At 46.8% G+C, this 22303-nt stretch overlaps 1 protein-coding gene and 1 long non-coding RNA gene across 8 annotated transcripts in view; one reads left to right on the forward strand and one right to left on the reverse strand.

Annotated features, from left to right (window-relative positions):
• Positions 1 to 11983, reverse strand: part of LOC104649958 (uncharacterized) — a 56388-nt gene extending 44405 nt beyond the window's left edge. For all 7 annotated transcript variants that reach the window (XR_012518614.1, XR_012518617.1, XR_012518615.1 and 4 more), the window contains exon 1: positions 11651 to 11983. Coding sequence is in view for 3 of the 7 variants with exons in the window: in XM_074403399.1 (XP_074259500.1) it covers positions 11651 to 11932 (282 nt within the window). In the remaining 4 variants the exon portion in view is untranslated. The remainder of the gene's footprint in view (positions 1 to 11650) is intronic.
• Positions 11984 to 13644: 1661 nt separating this feature from the next.
• Positions 13645 to 17430, forward strand: LOC120360760 (uncharacterized). The gene is made up of 3 exons (XR_005577181.1): positions 13645 to 13659; positions 13797 to 13957; positions 17124 to 17430. It is a non-coding gene; the product is annotated as an uncharacterized LOC120360760 (long non-coding RNA).
• The last annotated feature ends 4873 nt before the right edge of the window (positions 17431 to 22303 follow it).

Raw genomic sequence — 22303 nt, forward strand, 5'->3', positions numbered from 1 at the left:
GACTTGAGCTGGAGGCCCACATGCATCTGTGTTCTCAGGGGCTAAGGTGGGTGTTCACTGCTGTGTATGGGTGTGAAGGGAAGGCCCAGAGGCCATGGATCCTCAAGGCCATCTAGAGGATGGGGGAGGCACGTCCATGCCCCTGAGCAGCAATGATCCCAGCTTTCAGACCAGTCTGAACCAAGAGCTCTCAACCAGGCTTGATGCAAATGACCCAGAGCCTAGGGCATGGGGCCTTCAACACTGCTGCCCCTTCTAGGGTGGGGTCTCCAGGCACACTCCCAGGTCCACAACTGCAGCCACTAAGCTGAAGCCACTATTTGCTTGACCAGACACTTTCTTAGATGTGGCCGTGAAATGACTCTGGTTGGATGCTGCAGAGGACACCGACAAGCTTGGGAGAGGTCCCCTGTGGGGCACCATTCTGAGCACAGGCAGAAGTGTGGCTTTTGTCCCCTTCCCCATCGCCTGTGCCAGGAGGAGGGAGCTGGAAGGGTAAAGATAAACACGTGAGCCTAGCTCTCTGGTGTTTGCTTTGGGGCTGGGATGTCATATATGTGGAGGGAAAATTAATGCCACCCTTGCCAGCTGCGGGACCTCGGGCAGGTCATCTGACCCAATGGAGCCAGTGTCCTCTGCCCAGTGGGGATCAGAGGCTCAGGATCACTGAGAGAGTGACTGTGATGCCCCAGCCAGTGCCTGAATTCAGAAAGAACTGGCTGGACATGCAGCTGCCCCTCCCCAGCACACAGCAGCAGCCCAGCAAGGCGTGGCAGCAGTTTGGATGTTCTGTGGCTCTGGCAGGATCAGCCAGGCTGGAGAAGGGCTTGCTGAGGGGTGGAAGGGGGAGTTCTCCCACAAAAGCCTTCCTCACTCATGACATTTCGTGCTTAGGGATATGCATAACCTGCCCACTGGGAAAAGGAAAGGCAGCGACATTTCCTTCCCGGCAGCAGGAATTGAAAAAACAATGTCCAAATGACTTAAAAACTCATCCTCTTTCTCAGACAGAAGGATTTGTACAGTTTCTCATTTGCTTTCAAAATAGTGCCCGTTTTGTCTCTGGAACAGGATACCATGGCTTAGCAATAAGACTAAAGACCATTTCTTCCAAGGAATTATAACTTCGGGACCCCTGAATTGTATGAAAAGTTTTAATATTTAGGTGTTGCCGTTCCATAGATTTTAGCAGATCTCCAAAGGGCTTTTAGCAGATCTGCAATGGGGTTTGTGACTCCGTCACCCAAAAAGGGTAAGAACCACTGATGTCTGCGCCTTCTTTTTTTGTATAGGCCTGAACTGTCAACTCCCAAGAGAAGGACCATGTCCTTGGCACAGGCTCAGAGACCCAGTGGGCCCCAAGCACTAGAGGCAGAGCTGGAGCTAGAAGCCAGGTAGCCAAATGTCCAGACTCCTGGCCCAGCCCGCCTTCTCCCACACCACCCTGGCTGATAAATCTGTGATGAGAGTGAGGGAGAGAACAGTCAGCATCCAGATTTAAATTCCAGCATTCACTTTGGGACTTGGATGTAAATCTGTTAGGTCTTAACTCCGAAGGTGATGTAATTCATTGAAGAGAGCCTGGAAGTTGCTAAGCTCCCTGATAAATAAGCCATGTCTCTCCATCTCAGGTCTATGAAAACATGTTTTTTAGGGACTTAGAAATCCCTTTGGAAAGCATTATCATCTTCTGCCTGCTGGAGAGCCAAGCACACAGATACTTGTCTGTTAACGAGATGCTTGACCTTTTTGGGCAAGGAAATAATGCACGCACATGGCGACTCAGGAACGACTCCCACACTGTTACCCCAATTCTTTCCAAAAAAAGGAAGATCTTTAGTTCCATGAGTTATTGAGGGAGGATGTTATAGAAACCAACTTGGCATCAGAATCCCCTAGAGGGTGCCCAAATCAGCTCCCTCATCATGTACTCATAACATCATTGCCACCACCATCACTCACTCCCCATTGTTTCCAAGGTTTAGAAAGAAAGCTGCCTGCCTGTCTCACGTGGAGCAGGAACCTTAGAAATCAACTCGCTCCCAGATTTTGGCTAGAGCGACCAAGAGGGTGGATGTCCTTTCTCTATTCTCAAATCGATCGGGTCAGAGGAGAGTTGAGACGCAAATCCACATCTCTGGTTCTCAGCCCAGTGCTCCAGGTTTGGGGGGACTGTAGACCCACAGTGCTACCCCCGGCGGTCATGGCCTTTGCGCTCCCATTGCCTGTGGCTGTTACCAAGGATAACGGAGCTAAGACATCAAAAGCTAATGAGCACACAGCAGGTTGAAGACATGAAGATCTCTGAAAGGCTGCCTCATTATTATTGATGAGGATGATAATGTGTAATATTTATACACCACTTTGATTGCTAATTTCCAAAATGAAGAAGGAGGAATTTAAGGACCTATACAGCTCTGTTGGTAGCAATGGCATTCTAGACAACCGGGACAGAATATCTCTCTGGTTGCTCTGAGTGCCTCTGGTCCTTGGATTCTAAGATGGGCATATCAGTAACCCAACTTTTGTATGGTGTGGACTCATTTCTTGCCAAGGAAACCCAGGAAAATGGGCAAGACTTGGTAGGGCTGAGAATGATCACTTTACGTAATCATAAGTTCAACCAGTGTAGATGTTTTGGAATGCCACGTCATGCCTGATCACAGGCAAGCTTCCCTACCTCCAATCCCACCTATTTTGAGGCCAGACCTCCCTGGGTTTGAACCTTAGCTCTGCCATTTATTGGTTTTGGGATCTCTCTGTGCCTCGACATTCGCAACTATAAAATGGGGATAATAATACTGACTTAAGAGGGTTGTAATGATTACAGGAGATAAAGGCATCTCGTACTGTGCCTGGCACGTGGTAGGTCTTCAGTGTAATTCTTACTACATCCTTATAACTGCTCACAGGCTACATCGCTGGAGGGCAGGAAACTGGGGCCAAGTGCCTTGTGGGAATCTGTCTTCCCCAGAGGGGGAGGTTGGGAGAACAGAATTCACCCATCAGTTATGAGATAAAAGTCAGCAGTCCGATTTTCCTACTTCCCAGGCATGTATAACATTTATTTAAATTATTTGAAGATAGTTCAAAGTTGTGTTTAAATCCTTGTGTACCAAGTGGGTACCTTTTGTAAGAGCATATACTAACATCAAAAGATAAATATACACGTAATAATGATAAATATAGCCCGATGTTAAAAATATTATAAATAAATATTTTCTAGGGAGGAATTCATTATTATCATTGGTGGAGTTATGCTGTCCCAGGCTCTGGTTCCTTCAGCTCACTTCACCTCCCAGGGCCTCAGTTATGCGTGGGGGAACAATCGTGGTTATTTCCAGGCTCAGCCCTGAGGCCTTTTGGTTTACCCTTGTCAGCTTCCACCCTTCCGTCTGCACTTTCACCCTGACCCATTTGTGAGGTTTGCCTGCCGTGAGCAAAGGCTATGAGCACGGCCGTTAAGCTTGAAACACCAAGCCTTAGAGCAGTGCTCTTAAACTTGAACGTGCTTCAGAATCACCCTGAATGCACACTGGTAGGTTGCTGGACTCCACCCAAGAGTTTCTGAGTCAGCAGGTCTGGGGTAGGGCCTGGGATTTTGCATTTAACAAGCAATGTTGATGCTGCTGGTCCCAGACCTCACTTTGGAAACTGCTGTATTAGAGCGACTTTTGACCTCAGAGGTCCGCTAGAACCACCTGTGGATTTAAAAAAATCAATTCTCAGGCTGCACCCCAGGAGAATTAAACTGGGACCTCAGAGAGACAGCAGTGTTGTGCCCTGGGCTCACTTAGCTGTTGACCACCCCTGCAGCTGACACTGGAGAGATTAGGGTTCAGCAAACTTTTTCTATAAAGAACCAGTTAGTACATATATTAGGCTTTGCAGCCCACATATGGTTTCTGCGGTATATTCTTTGCTTTTTGCTTGTTTGTTTCAAAGCTTCAAATATGTAAAGAAATCATTCTTAGCTTTCAGGTCATAGTGTAAAAACAGTTTTGGAGCCCTGGAGAATTTGCAGCAGACAGACATGTATCTGTCACATTTAATGATGAAAATAGCTACTCACGATTAGCATTATTTATACAATAAATTAAAACAAGGAGAATGTGGATAATTTAAAGGAACTAAAGGTACAAGGTAAATGTGGTTTCTCCTTAGTAAACATTTGCTATTACCCATCACTGCACTTTCTAGCCGAGTTCTCCTTTCTACACTAAAAAAAGACGAGAGAGGTTTCCTTCTACCTCCAGCCCCTTTCTGGTTCACTGTGCTAATATTTGATTCCCAGTACTTTCAAGTTAAAAGCCCTTAGCTATCTATTCAGTGCTGTCAGAAAGTGTTAATTGCCTTTCTAGGATTTCATTCTCTCCCAGTGCTTCTAGTTCTAACTTCCTGCCTCAGCCTCTCTCCCCACACAGAGGAGTTTCTTTCTTCTGGAAAGCCTGGCTGCTCTAAGCCTCTGCGTGTACATCCCCAAATGCGGAGTTATCTGGCGCTTTCTCACATCCTCTTCCTTGTGCCTCTCTTCTTTCCAACGCAAAGAGTACTCCCTCAATAACTAAGCCACTCCCTCCCTCCTTCTCTCCCTCCTTCCCTCCCTCCCTCATCCCAACCTATCTGCTCAGCTTTGGTATAAAATGATCATGCCTAGAACAGCAAGTGAGTATCTGAATGGGCCTAAGAACTCCTAGAAGTTTTTTGCTTTTAAATCTGTTCCAAATCTCAGACAGAAAGGACCATATCTACCTTTACTCAAATCATTTGTTCTCTTCTTCTGAGCCTTTTAAACACACTAGAACCTGTTAGTAAAACACCTAAGCTCTTAAAAAATATAAATGACTTAAAGCAGGAGGGTGGAGATCTGGCTATATTAATAGAAATGGGTGCCTTTTTTTTTTTTTGAGACGGAGTCTTGCTCTGTCGCCCAGGCTGGAGTGCAGCAGAGCAATTTTGGCTCACTGCAACCTCCACCTCCCAGATTCAAGTGATTCTTCTGCCTCACCCTCTCAAGTAGCTGAGACTACAGGCATGTGCCATCATGCCCAGCTAATTTTTGTATTTTTAGTAGAGACGGGGTTTCACCATATAGGCCAGGCTGTTCTTGAACTCTTGACCTCATGATACGCTGCCTTGGCCTCCCAAAGTGCTGGGATTACAGGTGTGAACCACTGCGCCTGGCTGCCTCCATCATTTTCTAAACATATAAATGATGGCCTTGAATCCTAGGGCTCTTGGGTGTCTCACCTGTTGAAAGGATTTATGTTGCCTTAACTGGACCGCCATCTAAAAATGTGACCACAAAGGATGAGGCAGGGCTGGCTTCATAAGTGCTTGGATTAATGCCCTGCTGTTGGCGTCTTGAAATTCTTGATAATTTTCTCTTTGAACATGTGTTTTGAAAGTGAAATCCAACTGGACAGTGGGACATGAACATTGGCAGAAGATACGTGCATATGTGTGTCCATGTCTCCCTGCTCTCCATGTGCATGTGGTGTTCACGATGCCTGTGAGTGCAGAATTCCAGGGACCCACAGTGCATGGGAGCTTGGAGGACCTCAAAGGGAGCCCAAGTCAAGATGTCTGCGACAGCGTCAACAGGTTGTCCAGAGCCCTGAAGAGCCACACTCTACGTTGGAATCAGAATGCTGTTCAAGTGCAGAAAGATATACATTCTAAGAAACATGAAGAACCAAGAAGCCCTATGGCATCCGATCCTTTCTTATTTGTGCTGCTTCCTGCTTTAACCAACCACTTACACCAAAAGAGTGACATAGAAGAAAATAAAAATAGGGGCATGGATAGTTCCCTTTTCCTTTCAGTGCCTCCTCACTTACTGTTAGGCATTTCAAGGAACTCTTTAAATTAGCTGGGCATAGTGGCACGTGCCTGCAGTTCCAGCCACTCTGGAGGCTGAGGTGGGAGGATAGCTTGAGCCTGGGAAGGTGAGGCCACAGTGAGCCGTGGTATTGCCACTGCACTCCAGCCTGGGCGACCAAGCGAGAATCTGTCTCAGAGAAAGTTTAAGAAAAACAATGAGGATAAAAAAGATTCAGAAGAAAAAAGTACAAAGGACAGAAGTGAGTTGTATTGTCCTGTTCGTTTGAGGTCAGTTAGAAAAACAATTACATTACCCTATTTAATCACATAGCTGGTATGGTAGCTAGACCGTGCAGCCTTTTTGGCAAGTAGAAGTTGAAGTTTCCATAAATATTCCTGAAATACTATAAAGAGATTTCTCTCTCATAGCTGCCTTTTGTAGAAAAGTAGTAGGGTTTTGACCTTTGTCCTATACCCTGGTTTTAGAATAACAGTGCTCAGCACTACTTGAGAATAGAATCGTGTTTATGATTGTGGAGATGGGGTCTGGCTCTGTTACTTAGGCTGGCCTTGAACTCCTGGGCTCAAGCCATCCTCCTGCCTCAGCCTCCCGAAGTGCTAGGGTTATAAGCATGAGCCACTGCATCCGGCCCCTGTCTGAGCCTTTTAAACACACTGGAATTCTGTGAGTAAATGACCTGAACTGATTTTTTAAAAGTGTAAACCATATAAGGTAGAAAGCTGGACACTGGATAGTAAAAGCAAACTATTAGTGATATGGCCTTTGAGTAATATTTTTAAGATACAGGGACAAATTCTCATTTCTGTTGAAGTCTGGCTGACAAAAGTCTTTCCAACTATGAAGTTCATGTTTAACAACAACGAATCAGAACAAGGCTGAGAGCCACTGGGGGGGTTGTGCCACACCACCATCAAAGGGGGACCCCTGCTCAATGCTTCAGAACAGACTGGGGAACCATGAAAGCAAGTCTCCTGGGCATTTCCTGAGCCTCTGTAATATCCTCGGTTTTTGGCATTTCACAAGGATACTTCAGCTTCTGATCGGGGTCGTGTGTTTGCACGTGGGTGGCGAGGGAGGGAGGGGCAGCTGCTGTGGTGCAGCCATTCTTTCTCGTAGTTGGGTGTGGGGAGTAGCGTGGACATAACAGTTGGAAAGGCAAGGAAGGGGGTGCCTGGTTGGCCTGGGGCCTAACCAGCAGGAGGCCAAAGACCGCTGGACTCCTGACAGAGGAGACCAACATTAGACAATCCCATAGCGGTCGCCATCTGAGAGCCCCCTCCTCACCACGGGCCCTTTCCCAAACCACTTCACTGCGGTCACTAAGGTGCTCTGTGCCCTCTACCGAGTTCAGCTCAGGCAGGCATCCATGCACCTCACTAGGAGTTAGAGGTCATTTTCTCCATTTACAGATGAGGAAACGGAAGCTCCGTGAGGTCACGCGACACAGCGAAGTTCTCACTGAGAGGAAGGGTCATGGCCAGGATCCACGCCTGGACCACCCGCCCCCAGAGCTAAGCTCTCCTGCCCCTCTTGCTGCTGGCTGCCTCCGCCTGCAGGCTCTGTCCACCTTTCCTTCTTGGGAGCTCCAGCTGTGGCTTGGTGGGTGCCACTCAGTCTGCACTTAGTTGTTTTCTCACCTATTCCTGGGTGTAAGTTTACTCTCTTCAACAAGTAGCACTCAGCGTTCAGGGGCGGCTCCTGATGCGTTTCTCAGGGCCTGGAGGCTCGGGTCGCAGCAGGCACTTGGTGAATATTTGTGCTCAGTGTATGTCTGTCGCCTCCCTCTGCAACTCTATGAGCACTGTGGTATGTGGACCCAGAAACGCAGTGAAGTCAGCCAGAGTGGGGACATGTATAAGAAGGAAGGGAGCGTCAAAAGGAGTGAACAGAGGGCCCAGGTCTCTACTCTCATCTTCTCTCCATTTGTCTCCACAGTCTCCCTTCACAACCCTCCTAAACCAACCAGACAAAACGATGATGTCTCCTTCTGTGTCACAGGCATGCCATTACTGCTCCTCACGTGGGGCTTAGAAAAAGGAGAGGTAAACTTAGGTTCTGTGCCCCAAACCTGGGCACAGTGTCAGACACAGCAGTTGCCCGACCATTTCCAAGCGTATTTATAGAAAAAGACAGCACGAGAGTGTTTTACATGGAGACGAGCTTGGAAACCCTAGGAAGCATGGCTGCTGTAAATACAGGCCAAGGCTGGTCCACCATGTGGCTGCCCTGTAGGCTTAGCAACTGCCCAGAGAGCAGAGCTCCCCTGCACTGCCAACTACTCAAGCAAGACAATGCTGAGTGGGCATCTCCTGGGGACCAGGCAGTCTGGGCAGGCTGCCTGCGAACACACCCAACAGGGGATGATGACGAACACAGTCAACTTAAATAAAGAGCTCTCAAATATCCGTGAGTGGTTTATCCACCTTGCAGATGTTCTGTGATTTTTCCCTGCCCAGAGCCTGTCTCTTCCATGGATCAGAGTTCCCACATAGCCCTTGCTGCTGTATTGCATTTTTATATTAACTCCAACCAAAAATTCAGGAAATTAAATCAGTTGCATAAGCATATCCATGGATGGGCCCGGTGTGGTGGCTCAAGCCTGTAATCCCAGCACTTTGGGAGGCTGAGGTGGGTGGATCACAAGGTCAAGAGATCGAGACCGTCCTGGCCAACATGGCGAAACCCCGTCTCTACTAAAAATACAAAAATTAGCCGGCGTGGTGGTGCGTGCGTGTAGTCCCAGCTACTCGAAAGGCTGAGGCAGGAGAACCGCTTGAACCCGGGAGGCGGAGGTTGCAGTGAGCCAAGGTGGCGCCACTGCACTCCAGTCTGGTGCCTGGTGACAGAGTGAGACTCTGTCTCAAAAAAAAAAAAAAAAGAAAATCCATGGATGAATTCCATGGGCAAACAGAAATGAGCTGCAGAACAACCACTTTGTGTGTGTGAATCCTGCCTCTGACCCTCACAGAGGGCCAAGTGTGTGTTACTTCCGGGTGCAGTGCTACTGTGTCAGCTTGGAGCTGGAAAGATGAAAAGACCCTTTAAGTCTTCTGGTGCAATGGTTTTCTGGTTTTATTTTAGTGGGAGGACCCTTTCTTCAAACCTGGAGGCAGACATGTAACTTAGATTAACCCCAAGCTCCTGGTGTGAGGGATCCAGGGCCATGGGGCTTGCCGTCCCCTTCCAAAGCTCCTAGGAGAGCAATTTGAGAAACAGGCATACGTCACCCCCATTCCCTTATTAACTTCTTCGCTCACTCATTCACACAACCAGATTTCTGGAGCACATACTATGTTTAGGTGCTGGTGAGCCAGCAGGCAACAGGACAAAGGCAGTCTTCACTCTCACTAAGCTTATACTGTAGGACATGGCAAAGCAGAGCTACAGAGGAAACAGGTCACAGAAGTAAGGTGAACATGATCAGGAGGTGGCCACTTTAGACGGGGATACAGACAGGCCTCTCCGAGGAAGTGAGACACAACTGAGATCAGAATGACAATCTGGAAAGATGCCCTGACTTGGACCAATGAGGAAGCAGACCCAGTGAGGCAAAGCAGCCTTCCCCAGGACATGGCAGGGCATAGGCACAGCTGGGACCTAACCAGGGTTTCCAGCATCCTCCACCCGGGGCTCTTCGCTTTCACAAACATTACTAAACAGCTACCACATATAAAGAAATCTCAGTGGGCTGGGCGTGGTGCCTCATGCCTATAATCCCAGAACTTTGGGAGGCCAAGGTGGGCGGATCACCAGAGGTCAAGATTAGAGTCCAGCCTGGCCAACATGGTGAAACTCCATCTCTACTAAAAATACAAAAATTAGCCGGGTGTGGTGGCACGTGTCTGTAACCCCAGCTACTCAGGAGGCTGAGGCAGGAGGATCACTTGAAATCAGGAGGTGGAGGTTGCAGAGAGCTGAGATTGTGCCACTGCACTCCAGGCTGGGCAACAAAGAGAGACTCTGTCTCAAAAAAAAAAAAAAAAAAAAAAAAAAAAAAAAAAAAAAAAAAAAAATCTCAGTGACAGATGTCATCTAAGGGCAGACAAACCACCTGCTGTTTGGTGCTATCTGGCCTGACTCTTCCCTCCCCTCCCCTCCCCTCCCAAGCTGAGGCCAGGGTTGGCCCTGGATCTCAAGGCTCTATATCCCAAAAGCGCTCTGCGGTTGTTGGCACCCTAGACCTGTGACCTTGGCTGGGAAAGTTTCTTCATCTCCTGTCTTTCTGGCTGTAAACTGGAGCATGCTCCTTACTGCTTAATTTGGCATAAAGGTAAAAGCAAGATGGCAGGCGTAAGCTCACTGATTCATGTGGAGGATGGCTCTCTGGAAAGGCAAAGTGCTTCAGGGTGATTTAAAGACATCAAAGCCAGTTTTCCTCCTGTGCTGTGGAAGGCATTCATACAAGAACTATGAGAAACTACACAGGTCTGTACATATTTTACATGAAAAAGTCGGACACTCCTGTTGTGCTGAATACGGCAGGAAGCAGCCTGCAAATGGCTCCCCCACTATCCACAAACCAAGCAGCTCCAGGCCACCCAAGCACTCCCTAGCCCCAGACCACCAACTCTGCACCTGTGACCCAGCCGTGTCCCTGGCCCTAGGAGCCTTACTGCTGCCAAAGTACTTCCAGGTCTTAACTAATGGGAGTTTCCAGATTCCTAGGGAGATAGGCCAGTGATTATTAGTCCCATTCTGCACACAAAGCAACTGAGCCCCAGATGACCTTTTCAGGCAACAAAGCAAATGAAGCAGTGACAACCACTAAGTTCCAAATCAAATCTAGCTCTCCAGGCTCCATCTGCTGCTTTCCACTACAAGTCAGCTGCCCCAAAATTGAACACACCGTGGCTAATACCACCCTCATTCTCCGGCCACCCCACCCTCCACCTGCATACACCCTACACCCCAGAGTGCACTTAGGACTTTTTCTAGAAGCTTCCTCTTCTCACAACCCCACCTCAGAATACTTGCCACAAACTGCAGACCCCTGGAGCACTATCCCTGCACACACAGCAGCTGAGACCCATGTTAAGAGGCTGTCCAGCCGAACCCAACGGAGCAGCTTCTTTTCACACTTGTCAGCCAATGCGCCATTGAAACTGCACGGATCACCTACGGGGGAGCTCTACACCTCAGAACCTTCACACCTTCCTTTCCGTAGGAGCCCGCCAGCTGTATGTGCAGGGAGGGGCATACAAACACAGGTGACAGGGCCTACAGCCAAGTTCCCACAAATACACAGAGGTGCCCAGGGAACACGGGACACCCCTGCACAGGCAGCCCGACCCGCCGAGAACAATGTGCACCGCACACAGCAGCTGTCAGCATTTAGCAAACCCCGTGTTGCAGGAGGTAGGCGGCCAAGGCCGGTCCAGGTCTAGCTAAGCGGCTTTGAGCCTGTCGCCTAAGCTTATGCACAAGAGGCAGCTACTGGAATTCAGGGTGGACAAGGAGAATGACATTTTGAAGAGGGACAACCATGTCACAGGAGGGAACACGGCCTTCAGAGACCCAGAGCTCTTCCCAAGGCACGACTGCGGAAGGCAGACTCCGGCGTGTGGTTACAGACACTACGCTGCGCGCTCCTGCACCCACCAACGCGTGCTCCCATCCGCCGCGTCCCCCGGGATGCCTGCCCCACTCCTGTCCGCAGCCGGCGTCCCCTCGCCAGTCCGCCCCGCCCGGACCCCCAGCCTCCCTCCCCTCCCCCTCTCCCTTGCCCCCTCCCCCCTCCCCCCCTTCCCTCCTTCCCCGCGCTCCGCCTCAGGCAGGCTCACTTCTCCCGCCGCCATCCTCACTTACCCGGCCGGGACCTGGGGCTCCGTTAGCGGCGATGGGAGCCGAGCCTAGAGAGGCGGAGAGCGGCGGAGAGCTGGGCCACCGCACACGGCCCGCGCCCGGGCCACCGCACACGGCCCGCGCCCGGGCCCGCCCCTTCCCTCCTGGCCCGGGGAGTGTCCGCGCTTCCCGCCGGCCCCGCGCCCAGCTGCGGTGCTCCGCGCCGGCTCTCCTCGCCTGGTAGGCTGGGCGGAACCCCGCACGCGGACGGGCAGCCTCTTTGTTAGCACGTTTGCCTTTCTGCATGCGACTCAGAGCACGCAGAGCGATTAAGTGGAGTTAGGGGCACTGTGTGGCTGCCTGGGGGAAACCACCTGCGGGGAGCGGGGGAAGGGATGGACTTGGTGGGGGCCGGAGGAGCGGCTTTCAAACCTCCCTGCCCTCCGCGGCCCCCAGCGCCCACCCTATTCGCCCTCTCAGAACCGTCCGTCCCCCTGCCTACATCGGCCCCTGGGACAGGTTGGTCTTTGGAGGTTCCCAGGAACTTTAGGGACAAGGTCTGAATGCAGAGAGCCTCCCCACTCCTCATCCTTCGCCCCAAGACTCCCATCACGTCCATGTCCCTCTCAGAGTCCTGGGGACCAGCGGCCTTACATTCCCTGGCCAAGAGGGAATCAGGATTCTTCCTAATCTGAAGCGAAAAGAGTAGACGGTAGGGCCCAGCTGCCCCTGCCTGCACCCAGTGGAGGTGCAAGGCTGCCCCTAAGTGGGTCTGCCCTAGCAGAGGGGCGTGCATAATGGGTTTTTTCCCAGAGCAGCGGTGGCCTTGTGCTTATCCAACCGTGTTCTTTTGAAACTTGACTGCAGTGCGCCAGCTTCTCCATTTACGAGGTTGCTAGGTCAGGGAGGCCGCTACTGGCCAGTAGGGAACGCGAAGGATGCCACTGCGCCTCAGAGCACCACTGCTCTCAATGCCCCAGGTGGCCGCCGAGGAGGGCTTCGCACAGGGCCATGCCGGGAGGAGCTGATGGCCACAGTCCCCTGAGATGAAGACCTGAATTCAGAAGCTGCCGCAAAGGAGTCCACAGAGCTTGCTGTGCGCGGTGCAGGAGGAGGACGGTGGTGGGAGAGAACGCGTAAAACCGTGAAGTCAGAAGGAGACCTGGAGTGATGTGAGGTTGAGTTTCCTGCGGGGCTAGCTGGGTTGGAGAAGCAGGCCACCTTCGTCCAGCGGCACACATCCAGCAAACGCAGTAGGATGACCTGTGGTACTTAGGAGAGAGGTGGAGGCAAGAGATGCGAATTTCGGAATCATCTGGAAAGAGGTTGGGCTGGCAAGGGAAGAGAAGGAGCGAGAGGGTAGAAAAGATAGATCAGGGCTGGAGTCAGAAGCTAAGTCTAAGGAGGAGAAGGAGCCCATCAGAGAAGCCGTGCGGGAGGGTCGGGACTTCGCGGGGTGAGAGAACTCGGGAGAAGAGGGATACTCAGTTCGGCCTGGCTACAGGGACATCAGGAAGCAGGTGCCCAAGAAAACAGGCTTGGATTTGGAAATGAAGAGCTCTCTGGGGGCTTTCGAGAGAATTACTTGAATGGTGGGTTGTGTAGACCAGGTTGCCACTCCCTGGGGGGCATGGGGAGCCTGGATCCAGTTGGTTGATGCAGGGATACAAAGGTCCATCTCTTTGCTTTCCTTCAGAGGGATTCTGAAGGGCCGCCCCAGCTCCACAGCTTCCCGGGGGATCCGAAGAGGCCTCAGTCTCTGGCTAATCCTGTTCCCCTCACTTTCTCAAGGTGAGTGAGGTCTATTGGGGGGGGGGGAACCCTTCCCACCCCCACCCGTAGACTTCCTGGAATGCCTAGAACAGCTTAGTGACCCAGGCACAGGTGACTTGAGACAACCTAGACATTCGGGCCTGCTGTCAGAGTGAATGCCGCACCCCCTCCCCCGCAGGAGACCCCTGCAGGCAGATTTCCATCTCCATGCGGTCTGTATCCTAGAAATCCAGCCTGAGATTCAACGGCACCGAGAAAGGGTGAGTGAAGCAGAGAAAAGACGGGATGGAGGAACAGAGGTGGAAACCACCCAGCAGGAGCAAAGAGTGGGTGATAGTGAGAGACAGGCAGGAAGGAGCAGGTATGTGATTTGATGTCTCTCTCCTCCATCTCCAAGGAAGCTGTTTCAAGAGATAGGGATTGTCAGAAAAAGCCAGAGACGCTGGTGTTAAAGGGAAACACTGAGAATGAGGAGTGAGGACAAGGGTTATTTGTAGTAGAAGATGGGTCTTCAAAAGCCAGGAGGCAGAGGAGAGGAATGCTGTCGGTGGGATAAAGGTGAGGGGAAGCTGCTATTCCTGAAGTTAGTCATATTAAAACAGTGCTGAGGAAACAGAAAGTTGGAAAATGGTCTAGAGGGACCTTTAGCAACAAGAGAGGGCAAGGGATGAATGAATCTCTGGGCCAGGATATTCCCTCTGCAGCACCAACCCTGGGAGCATTAAACATCGGGAGTAGTGAACCAACAGAAATAGAATATGAAATTAACAATTTCCCAGGAATCATGTTTACACACATAAAAAAATACGTGAAAATAATTTCAATAATGTATTTTATTTAACACAATATATTTTAGATATGTGTTAAATAAATCATTAAAATTGACGTGTGTCAATATAAAAATTAATAATGAGATGTACATTTTTTTACTACGAAGTCTTCCAACTCTGGTGTCTTTTTTACATGTATTGCACACCTATGTTCAGACACTAAAGTTTCATTAGAAATACTGGATCTGTATTTAGGTTTTATAACATTGATGGTTGAAGAAGCAGATTTACAAACCAAATTGCTCCATGTGTACTTTTGCTTTTTACTAACTGAATCAAATGATCAATCTTTAAGTTAATTAAAATGAAATGAAATAAAAAAAATCCTGCCCTTCAGTTGGATGGAGCACCTCTCAAATGTTCAGTAGCCCCATGTGTGGCTAGTGGCTGCTATAGCACAATTCCATACAGGTCTGGAATTGGAATTCAGAGACTTTTGGATTTGGGCCTTTATTTGGTCCTGATTTTCTATGAAGGAGTGGGCTGGCCTACCCCAAATGCTGTACAACTAAAAAGTTTCTCATCTGTTCCATCTCATTTCACAAAACTCACTTGAAGGAGGGAGAAGTTTGAGAGTCTGTCTATGAATAGGGAATCGGGGCTTTGACTTGGACTAGAAAAGGTATAAGAGAGATGAGATATGAGTTGGAAGTATCCCGTTTTGATTTTTGTTCTGTGTTCATTGGGGGAACAAGGTTTATGTCAGATTGGGTGCTCCAGAGAAGGAACTGACAGTGTGCTGTGATGACACACAGGGCAACTCTTGCGTGTACAAACTCCCATCTTAGTAGTTTCCCTTGAGCTCTGAGCACTGGCTGCGTCACCAACAGGTGGATGGAGCTGCTATGTCTAGGCCTCATTTCCTGCATCTGAAAACGGGGAGAGTAGTTCCTTTTTTTGGAAAAATAGGAGGGGCCAGGGAAATCCCAAATTTGGAGACTGGTGCCCCTCAGCCAGGCCTGTAGCTCATCTGCTGTCCCTGCCTGGGTGCCAGCAGCTTCTGCATTCGGTCCACACTCTGGTATCATTTGCCTTCCTTTATATCTGATAGAGAGATCTGGTCATGGGATACAAGAGTGAGGGAAGTTCTAGAGACTCCTTTAGAAATGTAAAAATAGGGCCGGACGCGGTGGCTCAAGCCTGTAATCCCAACACTTTGGGAGGCCGAGGTGGGTGGATCACAAGGTCGAGAGATCGAGACCATCCTGGTCAACATGGTGAAACCCCGTCTCTACTAAAAATACAAAAAAAAAAAAAAATTAGCTGGGCATGGTGGCACGTGCCTGTAATCCCAGCTACTCAGGAGGCTGAGGCAGGAGAATTGCTTGAACCCAAGAGGCGGAGGTTGCGGTGAGCCGAGATTGCGCCATTGCACTCCAGCCTGGGTAACAAGAGTGAAAACTCCGTCTCAAAAAAAAAAAAAAAAAAAAAAAAAAGAAATGTAAGAATAAGAATACTTAGGTATCCTTGCTTTTATCTAAAATGGCCTGCATCTCTTGCTACTTGGAGGCTCAAGATAGATCTTTGAGACCCCCTGCATGCCAGCACAGGGCCTGATAGCCTCTCCATGCAGCAGCAGTATCTATCACCATCCCTAGAAGTGGAGTCACAGGAGATACTGTGGTAATTGTGGCTTTGTTTTGAGGATGGTTACACACACACACACACACACACACACACACACACACACGCATAGCATGGAGGAGCCTGACCTGTTATTGTTGGCATCCCCCAGGATACCTGGCACATTAGCTTAGTGTTCAGGTTGTGTCACAAACCCTCAAGGTCAGGAGCTGTAAAACTTGGATTTCTCCATCCCCCGGGCATAAGCCTGACTTTCAAAACAATTTCTGGCCACTACCTAGAAGAGTTGCAAGATAAAGTTTTCCTTGACAACCTTTACTCCTGCCTCCCTGACATCCCTGCTTGGCTAAGCCGCCATCCTGCCATGGCCTTGGTAATACTTTGTATAGACTCTTGACAGAGCCATTCCTGGGAAAAACAGCTTCATTCTTGGAGATAGGGAACAGTGCCCTCAGGATACACATCAGAGACGGCTTGTCTGACTCAGCCTGCTTCCCCATCTTTAAAATGGGGAGATCTTCCTACCTTGGCTTTCCAAAGTGCTGGGATTACACATGAGCCACTGTGCCTGGGAGAATCGCTTGAGCCCGGGAGAATTGCTGGAGCCCAGGAGTTCGACACCAGCTGGGGTAACATAGAGAGAACTCATCTTTACCGAAACCAAATATAGACATAAAATATGATGGGGAGAAACTCCTCCTAAGATTCATTTTACAGCCTTAAGAGAGTGGAAACTGGTCATGGTTTCTTCATCCATGTGAAAAATAGAGCTAAAAAGCCCATTGTCCACATGTTTCTCTCTTCCAGCAGGACTGAGGAATGACCAGAGGTTAAATATTAATCACTTTGAATTAGCTTCAGTTCAGTCTGCATTTGACTAAGAACTTGATGACTGAACGTGCTCATTTTTGCAACACTCTCTGGGGCTAATGGGTAAAGAAATGACTGTAGAATTGAACCTCACAATCTCAGGTGTAATTCCCAGGAGAAAGATGTTACACCAGAAATAGGAGCTTTCCAGCTGTTCTCAGGCACACTTTCAATGACACTAAGAACATTAGTTGCACTAATTGGTGCTTGAAATAATTATTGATCTTTGTCAACAGTGTCAAAAGCATTGCTCAAATGTCCAAATGCTTGTCATACTCTCTTGGCATTCTACATGAAGGATTTCACAGTCTGGTTCTTTCCCAGGAGAGCATTAGTTAAGGCAAAACATAGAAAAACACATCTAGGATACAGATAACATAAGTACAGACAGCTGAGCAAATATATAAATAACACGCAAAATGACACTTAAATATTTACAGCTGGAGATTTCTGCTACGTGCAGCACATGCTGCTAATTCTCTCTCATCTCCAGGAAGTTTCCTAAAACCTGCTTCTGTAACTAGCAGACAGGTCTTCTGGATCCAGGGTCACCTGCTGGGGAGAAAGAGAAGCCTTTGGATAAACATCACAAGTTTTCTTGGAACATTTATGCTGTTTAAGATTTTATTTAAGTTTTTTTAAAAAGAAGCAAATAAGGTTTTTACAAATATTTTCTAAAGTATAGCATTTATATATGCTCATTTTAGACAATTTGATCAGTATAAAATATTAAAGAAATTAAAAACTTGGAATCTTAGCTGTCAGAAGTAATACTGGATTACTATATTATGGTGAATATCCTTTTGATGGTGTGTATGTTTGTGCATGTGTGTTTGTAACTTGAATTTTTAAAATTTGAGAATATAGTCTAGTTACCGTTTTATGTCAACAGATTTAAGAATATATTACATGGGCAGCTAGGGAAAACCACTGTACCCAGACTGCCTCTAGATTCCTCCTCTCTGGGAAGGGCATCTCTAAAAGAAAGGTAGTAGCCCCAGTCAGGGATTTATAGATCAAACCCCTATCTCCCTGGGACAGAGCACCTGGGGAAGGGGGCAGCTTTGGGCACAGCTTCAGCAGACTTAAATGTTCCTGCCTGCTGGCTCTGAAGAGAGCAGTGAATCTCCCAGCACATTACTTTGGCTCTGCTAAGGGACAGACTGCCTCCTCAAGTGGGTTCCTGACTCCTGTGCCTCCTGACTGGGACACACTTCCCAGAAGGGGTTGACAGATACCTCATATAGGAGAGCTCTGGCTGGCATCTGGTGGGTGCCCCTTTGGGATGAAACTTCCAGAGGAAGGAGCAGGCAGGATCTTTACTGTTCTGCAGCCTCTACTGGTTATCCAGGCAAACGGGGTCTGGAGTGGCCCTCTAGCAAACTCCAGCAGACCAACAGCAGAAGGGCCTGACTGTTAGAAGGAAAACTAACAAACAGAAAGGAATAGCATCAACATCAACCAAAAGGACATCCACACGGAAACTCCATCTGAAGCTCAACAACACCAAAGACCAAAGGTCGATAAATCCACAAAGATGAGGAAATACCAGTGCAAAAAGGCTGAAAACTTCCAAAAACCAGAACACCTCTTCTCTTCCAAAGGAACACAACTCCTCAGCAGCAAGAGAACAAAACTGGATGGAGAATAAGTTTTACAAATTAACAGAAGTAGGCTTCAGAAGGTGGGTAATAACAAACTCCTCTAAGCTAAAGGAGCATGTTCTAACCCAATGCATGGAAGTTATGAACCTTGAAAAAAGGTTAGAGGAATTGCTAACCAGAATAACCAGTTTAGAGAAGAACATAAATGACCTGATGGAGCTTAAAAACACAGCATGAGAACTTAGTGACATATACACAAGTATCAATAGCCAAATCGATCAAGCAAAAGAAAGGTTATCAGAAACTGAAGATCAACTTAATGAAATAAAGCATGAAGACAAGACTAGAGAAAAAAGAATAAAAATAAACAAACAAAGCCTCCAAGAGATATGTGACTATGTGAAAAGACCAAACCTACACTTGATTGGTGTACTTGAAAGTGATGGGGAGAATGAATCCAGCTGGAAAACATTCTTCAGGATATTATCGAGGAGAACTTCCCCAACCTAGCAAGGCAGGCCAACATTCAAATTCAGGAAATACAGAGAACACCACAAAGATACTCCTCGAGAAGAGCAACCCCAAGACACATAATTGTCAGATTCACCAGGGTTGAAATGAAGGAAAAAATGTTAAGGGCAGCCAGAGAGAAAGGTTGGGTCACCCACAAAGGGAAGCCCATCAGACTAACAGTGGATTTCTCTGCAGAAACCCTACAAGCCAGAAGTGAATGGGGGGGGGGGGGAATATTCAACATTCTTAAAGAAAATAGTTTTCAACCCAGAATTTCATATCCAGCCAAACTAAGCTTCATAAGTGAAGGAAAAACAAAATCCTTTGTGAACAAGCAAGTACTCAGAGATTTCATCACCACCAGGCCTGCTTTACAAGAGCTCCTGAAAGAGGCACTAAACATAGAAAAGAACAACCAGTACCAGTCACTCCAAAAACTTACCAAATGGTAACGAGCATCAACACAATGAAGAAACTGCATCAACTAATGGGCAAAACAGCCAGCTAGCATCAAAATGGCAGGATCAAATTCATGATTTCAGTCTTCTTAAATTGGTTAAGACTTATTTTGTAGTCTAATGTTTCAGTTCATTGAAATGTTAGCTGCATCTTTGTTAGGTTTATTTGGTCTATAGTGTTGTTTAAGTCTACTGGGTCCTTACTATTTTCTGTCTGGATGACTTACATGCTGTTGAAAGTGAGACGTGGAAGTATTGCCATCTGTCTCCCTTCAAATTTGATAATATTTGCCTTATGTAGTTATGTGCTTCAATGTTGACATTTATTGTTATGATGAGAGATTTGACAATGGAAATTGGCAGAAACCTTCATCATCTCTACTGTTTCCCCGGTCTCTGGTCTCATCTACAGCACTGGCATGTCCTCATGAGATAGATAAGATGTGAATATCATTCTTGTTTTACCGTAAAGGAATAAGAATAGTAAAAAATTAACATGTTCAAGGTTACACCATGAATTTTAGGAATTCATCTCTGCCTCTTGATTCCCATTTCGTATTCTGATACACACTAAACTACTCTTTATCTCACTTCAATTGCTATCTCAAATTATATTGGTAAGCCCATACTCCACATTGTGCTTTCACTGAGGGGAATGGAGACTGACAGGCTATCTATCATCCATCTTTGCTTTAGAATGAACTGTGATGTTTATGTAACTATAGTAATATATGTAGGCCATAAAAATGCCTTGCAGCCTCAAAATGCTACAAATAAATTGGGAAATGAAGACTAATGTGGAAAAAAAAAGAGAAAATCAAGGTAACTCAGTCATTAGGGGAGGGAGCTAATACTCAAACCAAGCTAGATCTGACCCCCAAATCTAAGAATTGTCTAAATCAGATAGAAACAAACATGTTAAAACCAAGGATCCTATGTTCTGACATCTTTTTCCATCTAAATTTTTTTTTTTGAAAAAAGAGAGAAAAAGAAAGAAAAGAATGAAAGAGAGAAAGAAAGAGGAAGAGAAAGAGGGAGAGAAGAAAGAGAGGAAGAAAGAAAAAAGAATGAAAGAGAAGAAAGAGGAAGAGAAAGAGGGAGTTTTTTTGTTTTTGTTTTTGTTTTTGTTTTTTGAAAAAAAGAGAAAGAGAAAGGGGGAGAGAGAACAGGAGTCTTTTCTATTGCCCAGGCTGGAATGCAATCTAAAAATAGGTATTAAAAACCTAATTATGGGAATGCAATCTAAAAATAGGTATTAAAAACCTAATTATGCCGATAATTGTGCTTAACAGAGGAGACAGGAAGGAATAAAGGAAGAAAATAAAAAACAAACAGCCAACCAATATTTCATTTGAGTCTGTGAAATGCTATGCAAATGCTGAAGAGTGATTTACTTCCAATTACGTGGTCACTTTCAAAATAGGTGTAATATGATACTGAGAAAAATGTATGTTCTGTGGACCTGGGGTGAAGAATTCTAGAAATATTCACTGAGTTTACTTGTTCCAGGTCTGAGTTCAAATCATAGACATCCCTGTTAATTTTCTATCTCTTTGATCCATCGAATATTAACAATGTGGTGTCAAAGTCTCCCACTATTATTGTGCGGGAGTCCAAGTCTCTCTATAAGTCATTAAGAACTTGTCTTATGCTTCTGGGTGTTCCTATATTGGGTGCATATATATTTATGATCATTGACTCCTGTTGTTGCATTGACCCTTTTACTGTTACGTAATGTCCTTCTTTGTTTCTTTTAGTCCTTGTTACTATTAAAGTCTATTTTGTCAGAGACAAAAGTTACAACTCCTGTTTTGTTTTTCTTTTTCTTCTTCTTCTCCTTCTCCTTCTCCTTCTCCTTCTCCTTCTCCTTCTCCTTCTCCTTCTCCTTCTCCTTCTCCTTCTCCTTCTCCTTCTTCTTCTTCTTCCTCCTCCTCCTCCTCCTCCTCCTCCTCCTCCTCCTCCTCCTCCTCCTCCTCCTCCTCCTCCTCCTCCTCCTCCTCCTCCTCCTCCTCTTCTTCTTCTTCTTCTTCTTCTTCTTCTTCTTCTTCTTCTTCTTCTTCTTCTTCTTCTTCTTCTTCTTCTTCTTTTTGATCTGCATTTGATTGGTAAGTCTGCCACCAAACCTTTGTTTTGAGTCTTTGTGTGTCCTTGCTTATGAGATGGATCTGGATACAGTGAACCGATGGGTTTTGACTTTTTATTCAATTTGCCCATCGTGTCTTTGATTGGGGCATTTAATCCATTTAAATTTAGGATTAATATTGATATTTGTGAGTTTAATGTTGTCGTTTAATGCTAGCTGGCTATTTTGCCCATTAGTTGATATAGATTCTCCATTATGGAGATACTCTTTACCTTTTGGTAAGTTTTTGGGATGACCGATACTGGTTGTTCCTTTCTGTGTATAGTGCTTCTTTCAGAAGCTCTTGTAAAGCAGGCCTGGTGGTGATGAAATCTCTGAGTGCTTGCTTGTTTGTGAAAAATTGTATTTTTTCCTTCATTTATGAAGCTTCATTTGGCTGGATATGAGATTCTGGGTTGAAAATTCTTTTCTTTGAGGATATTGAATATTGACCCCCACTCTCTTCTAGTTTGTAGGGTTTCTGCTGAGAGGTCTGCTGTGAGTCTGATAGGCTTCCCTTTATGGGTAACCTGACCTTTCTCTCTAGCTGCCCTTAGAATTTTCTCCTTCATTTCAACCCTGGTGAATCTAATGATTATGTGTCTTGGGGTTGCTCTACTTCAGAAATATCTTTGTGGTGTTCTCTGTATTACCTGAAGTTGAGTATTTTCCTGCCTTACTAGGTTAGGAAAGTTTTCCTGAATAATATACTGAAGAATATTTTCCAGCTTGGATTCATTCTCTTCATGACATTCAGGTACACCTGTCAAATGTAAATTAGTTTTTTTCACATAGTCCCATATTTCTTGGAGACTTTGCTCATTCCTTTTTGCTCTGTCTTCTCTAATCTTGTCTTCTCGTTTCATTTCATTAAGTTGGTCTTTGACCTCTGATATCCTTTATTCTGCTTGATCAATTCGACT

The sequence above is a fragment of the Saimiri boliviensis genome, chromosome 7, assembly GCF_048565385.1.
Source record: "Saimiri boliviensis isolate mSaiBol1 chromosome 7, mSaiBol1.pri, whole genome shotgun sequence".
Lineage (NCBI taxonomy): Eukaryota > Metazoa > Chordata > Mammalia > Primates > Cebidae > Saimiri > Saimiri boliviensis.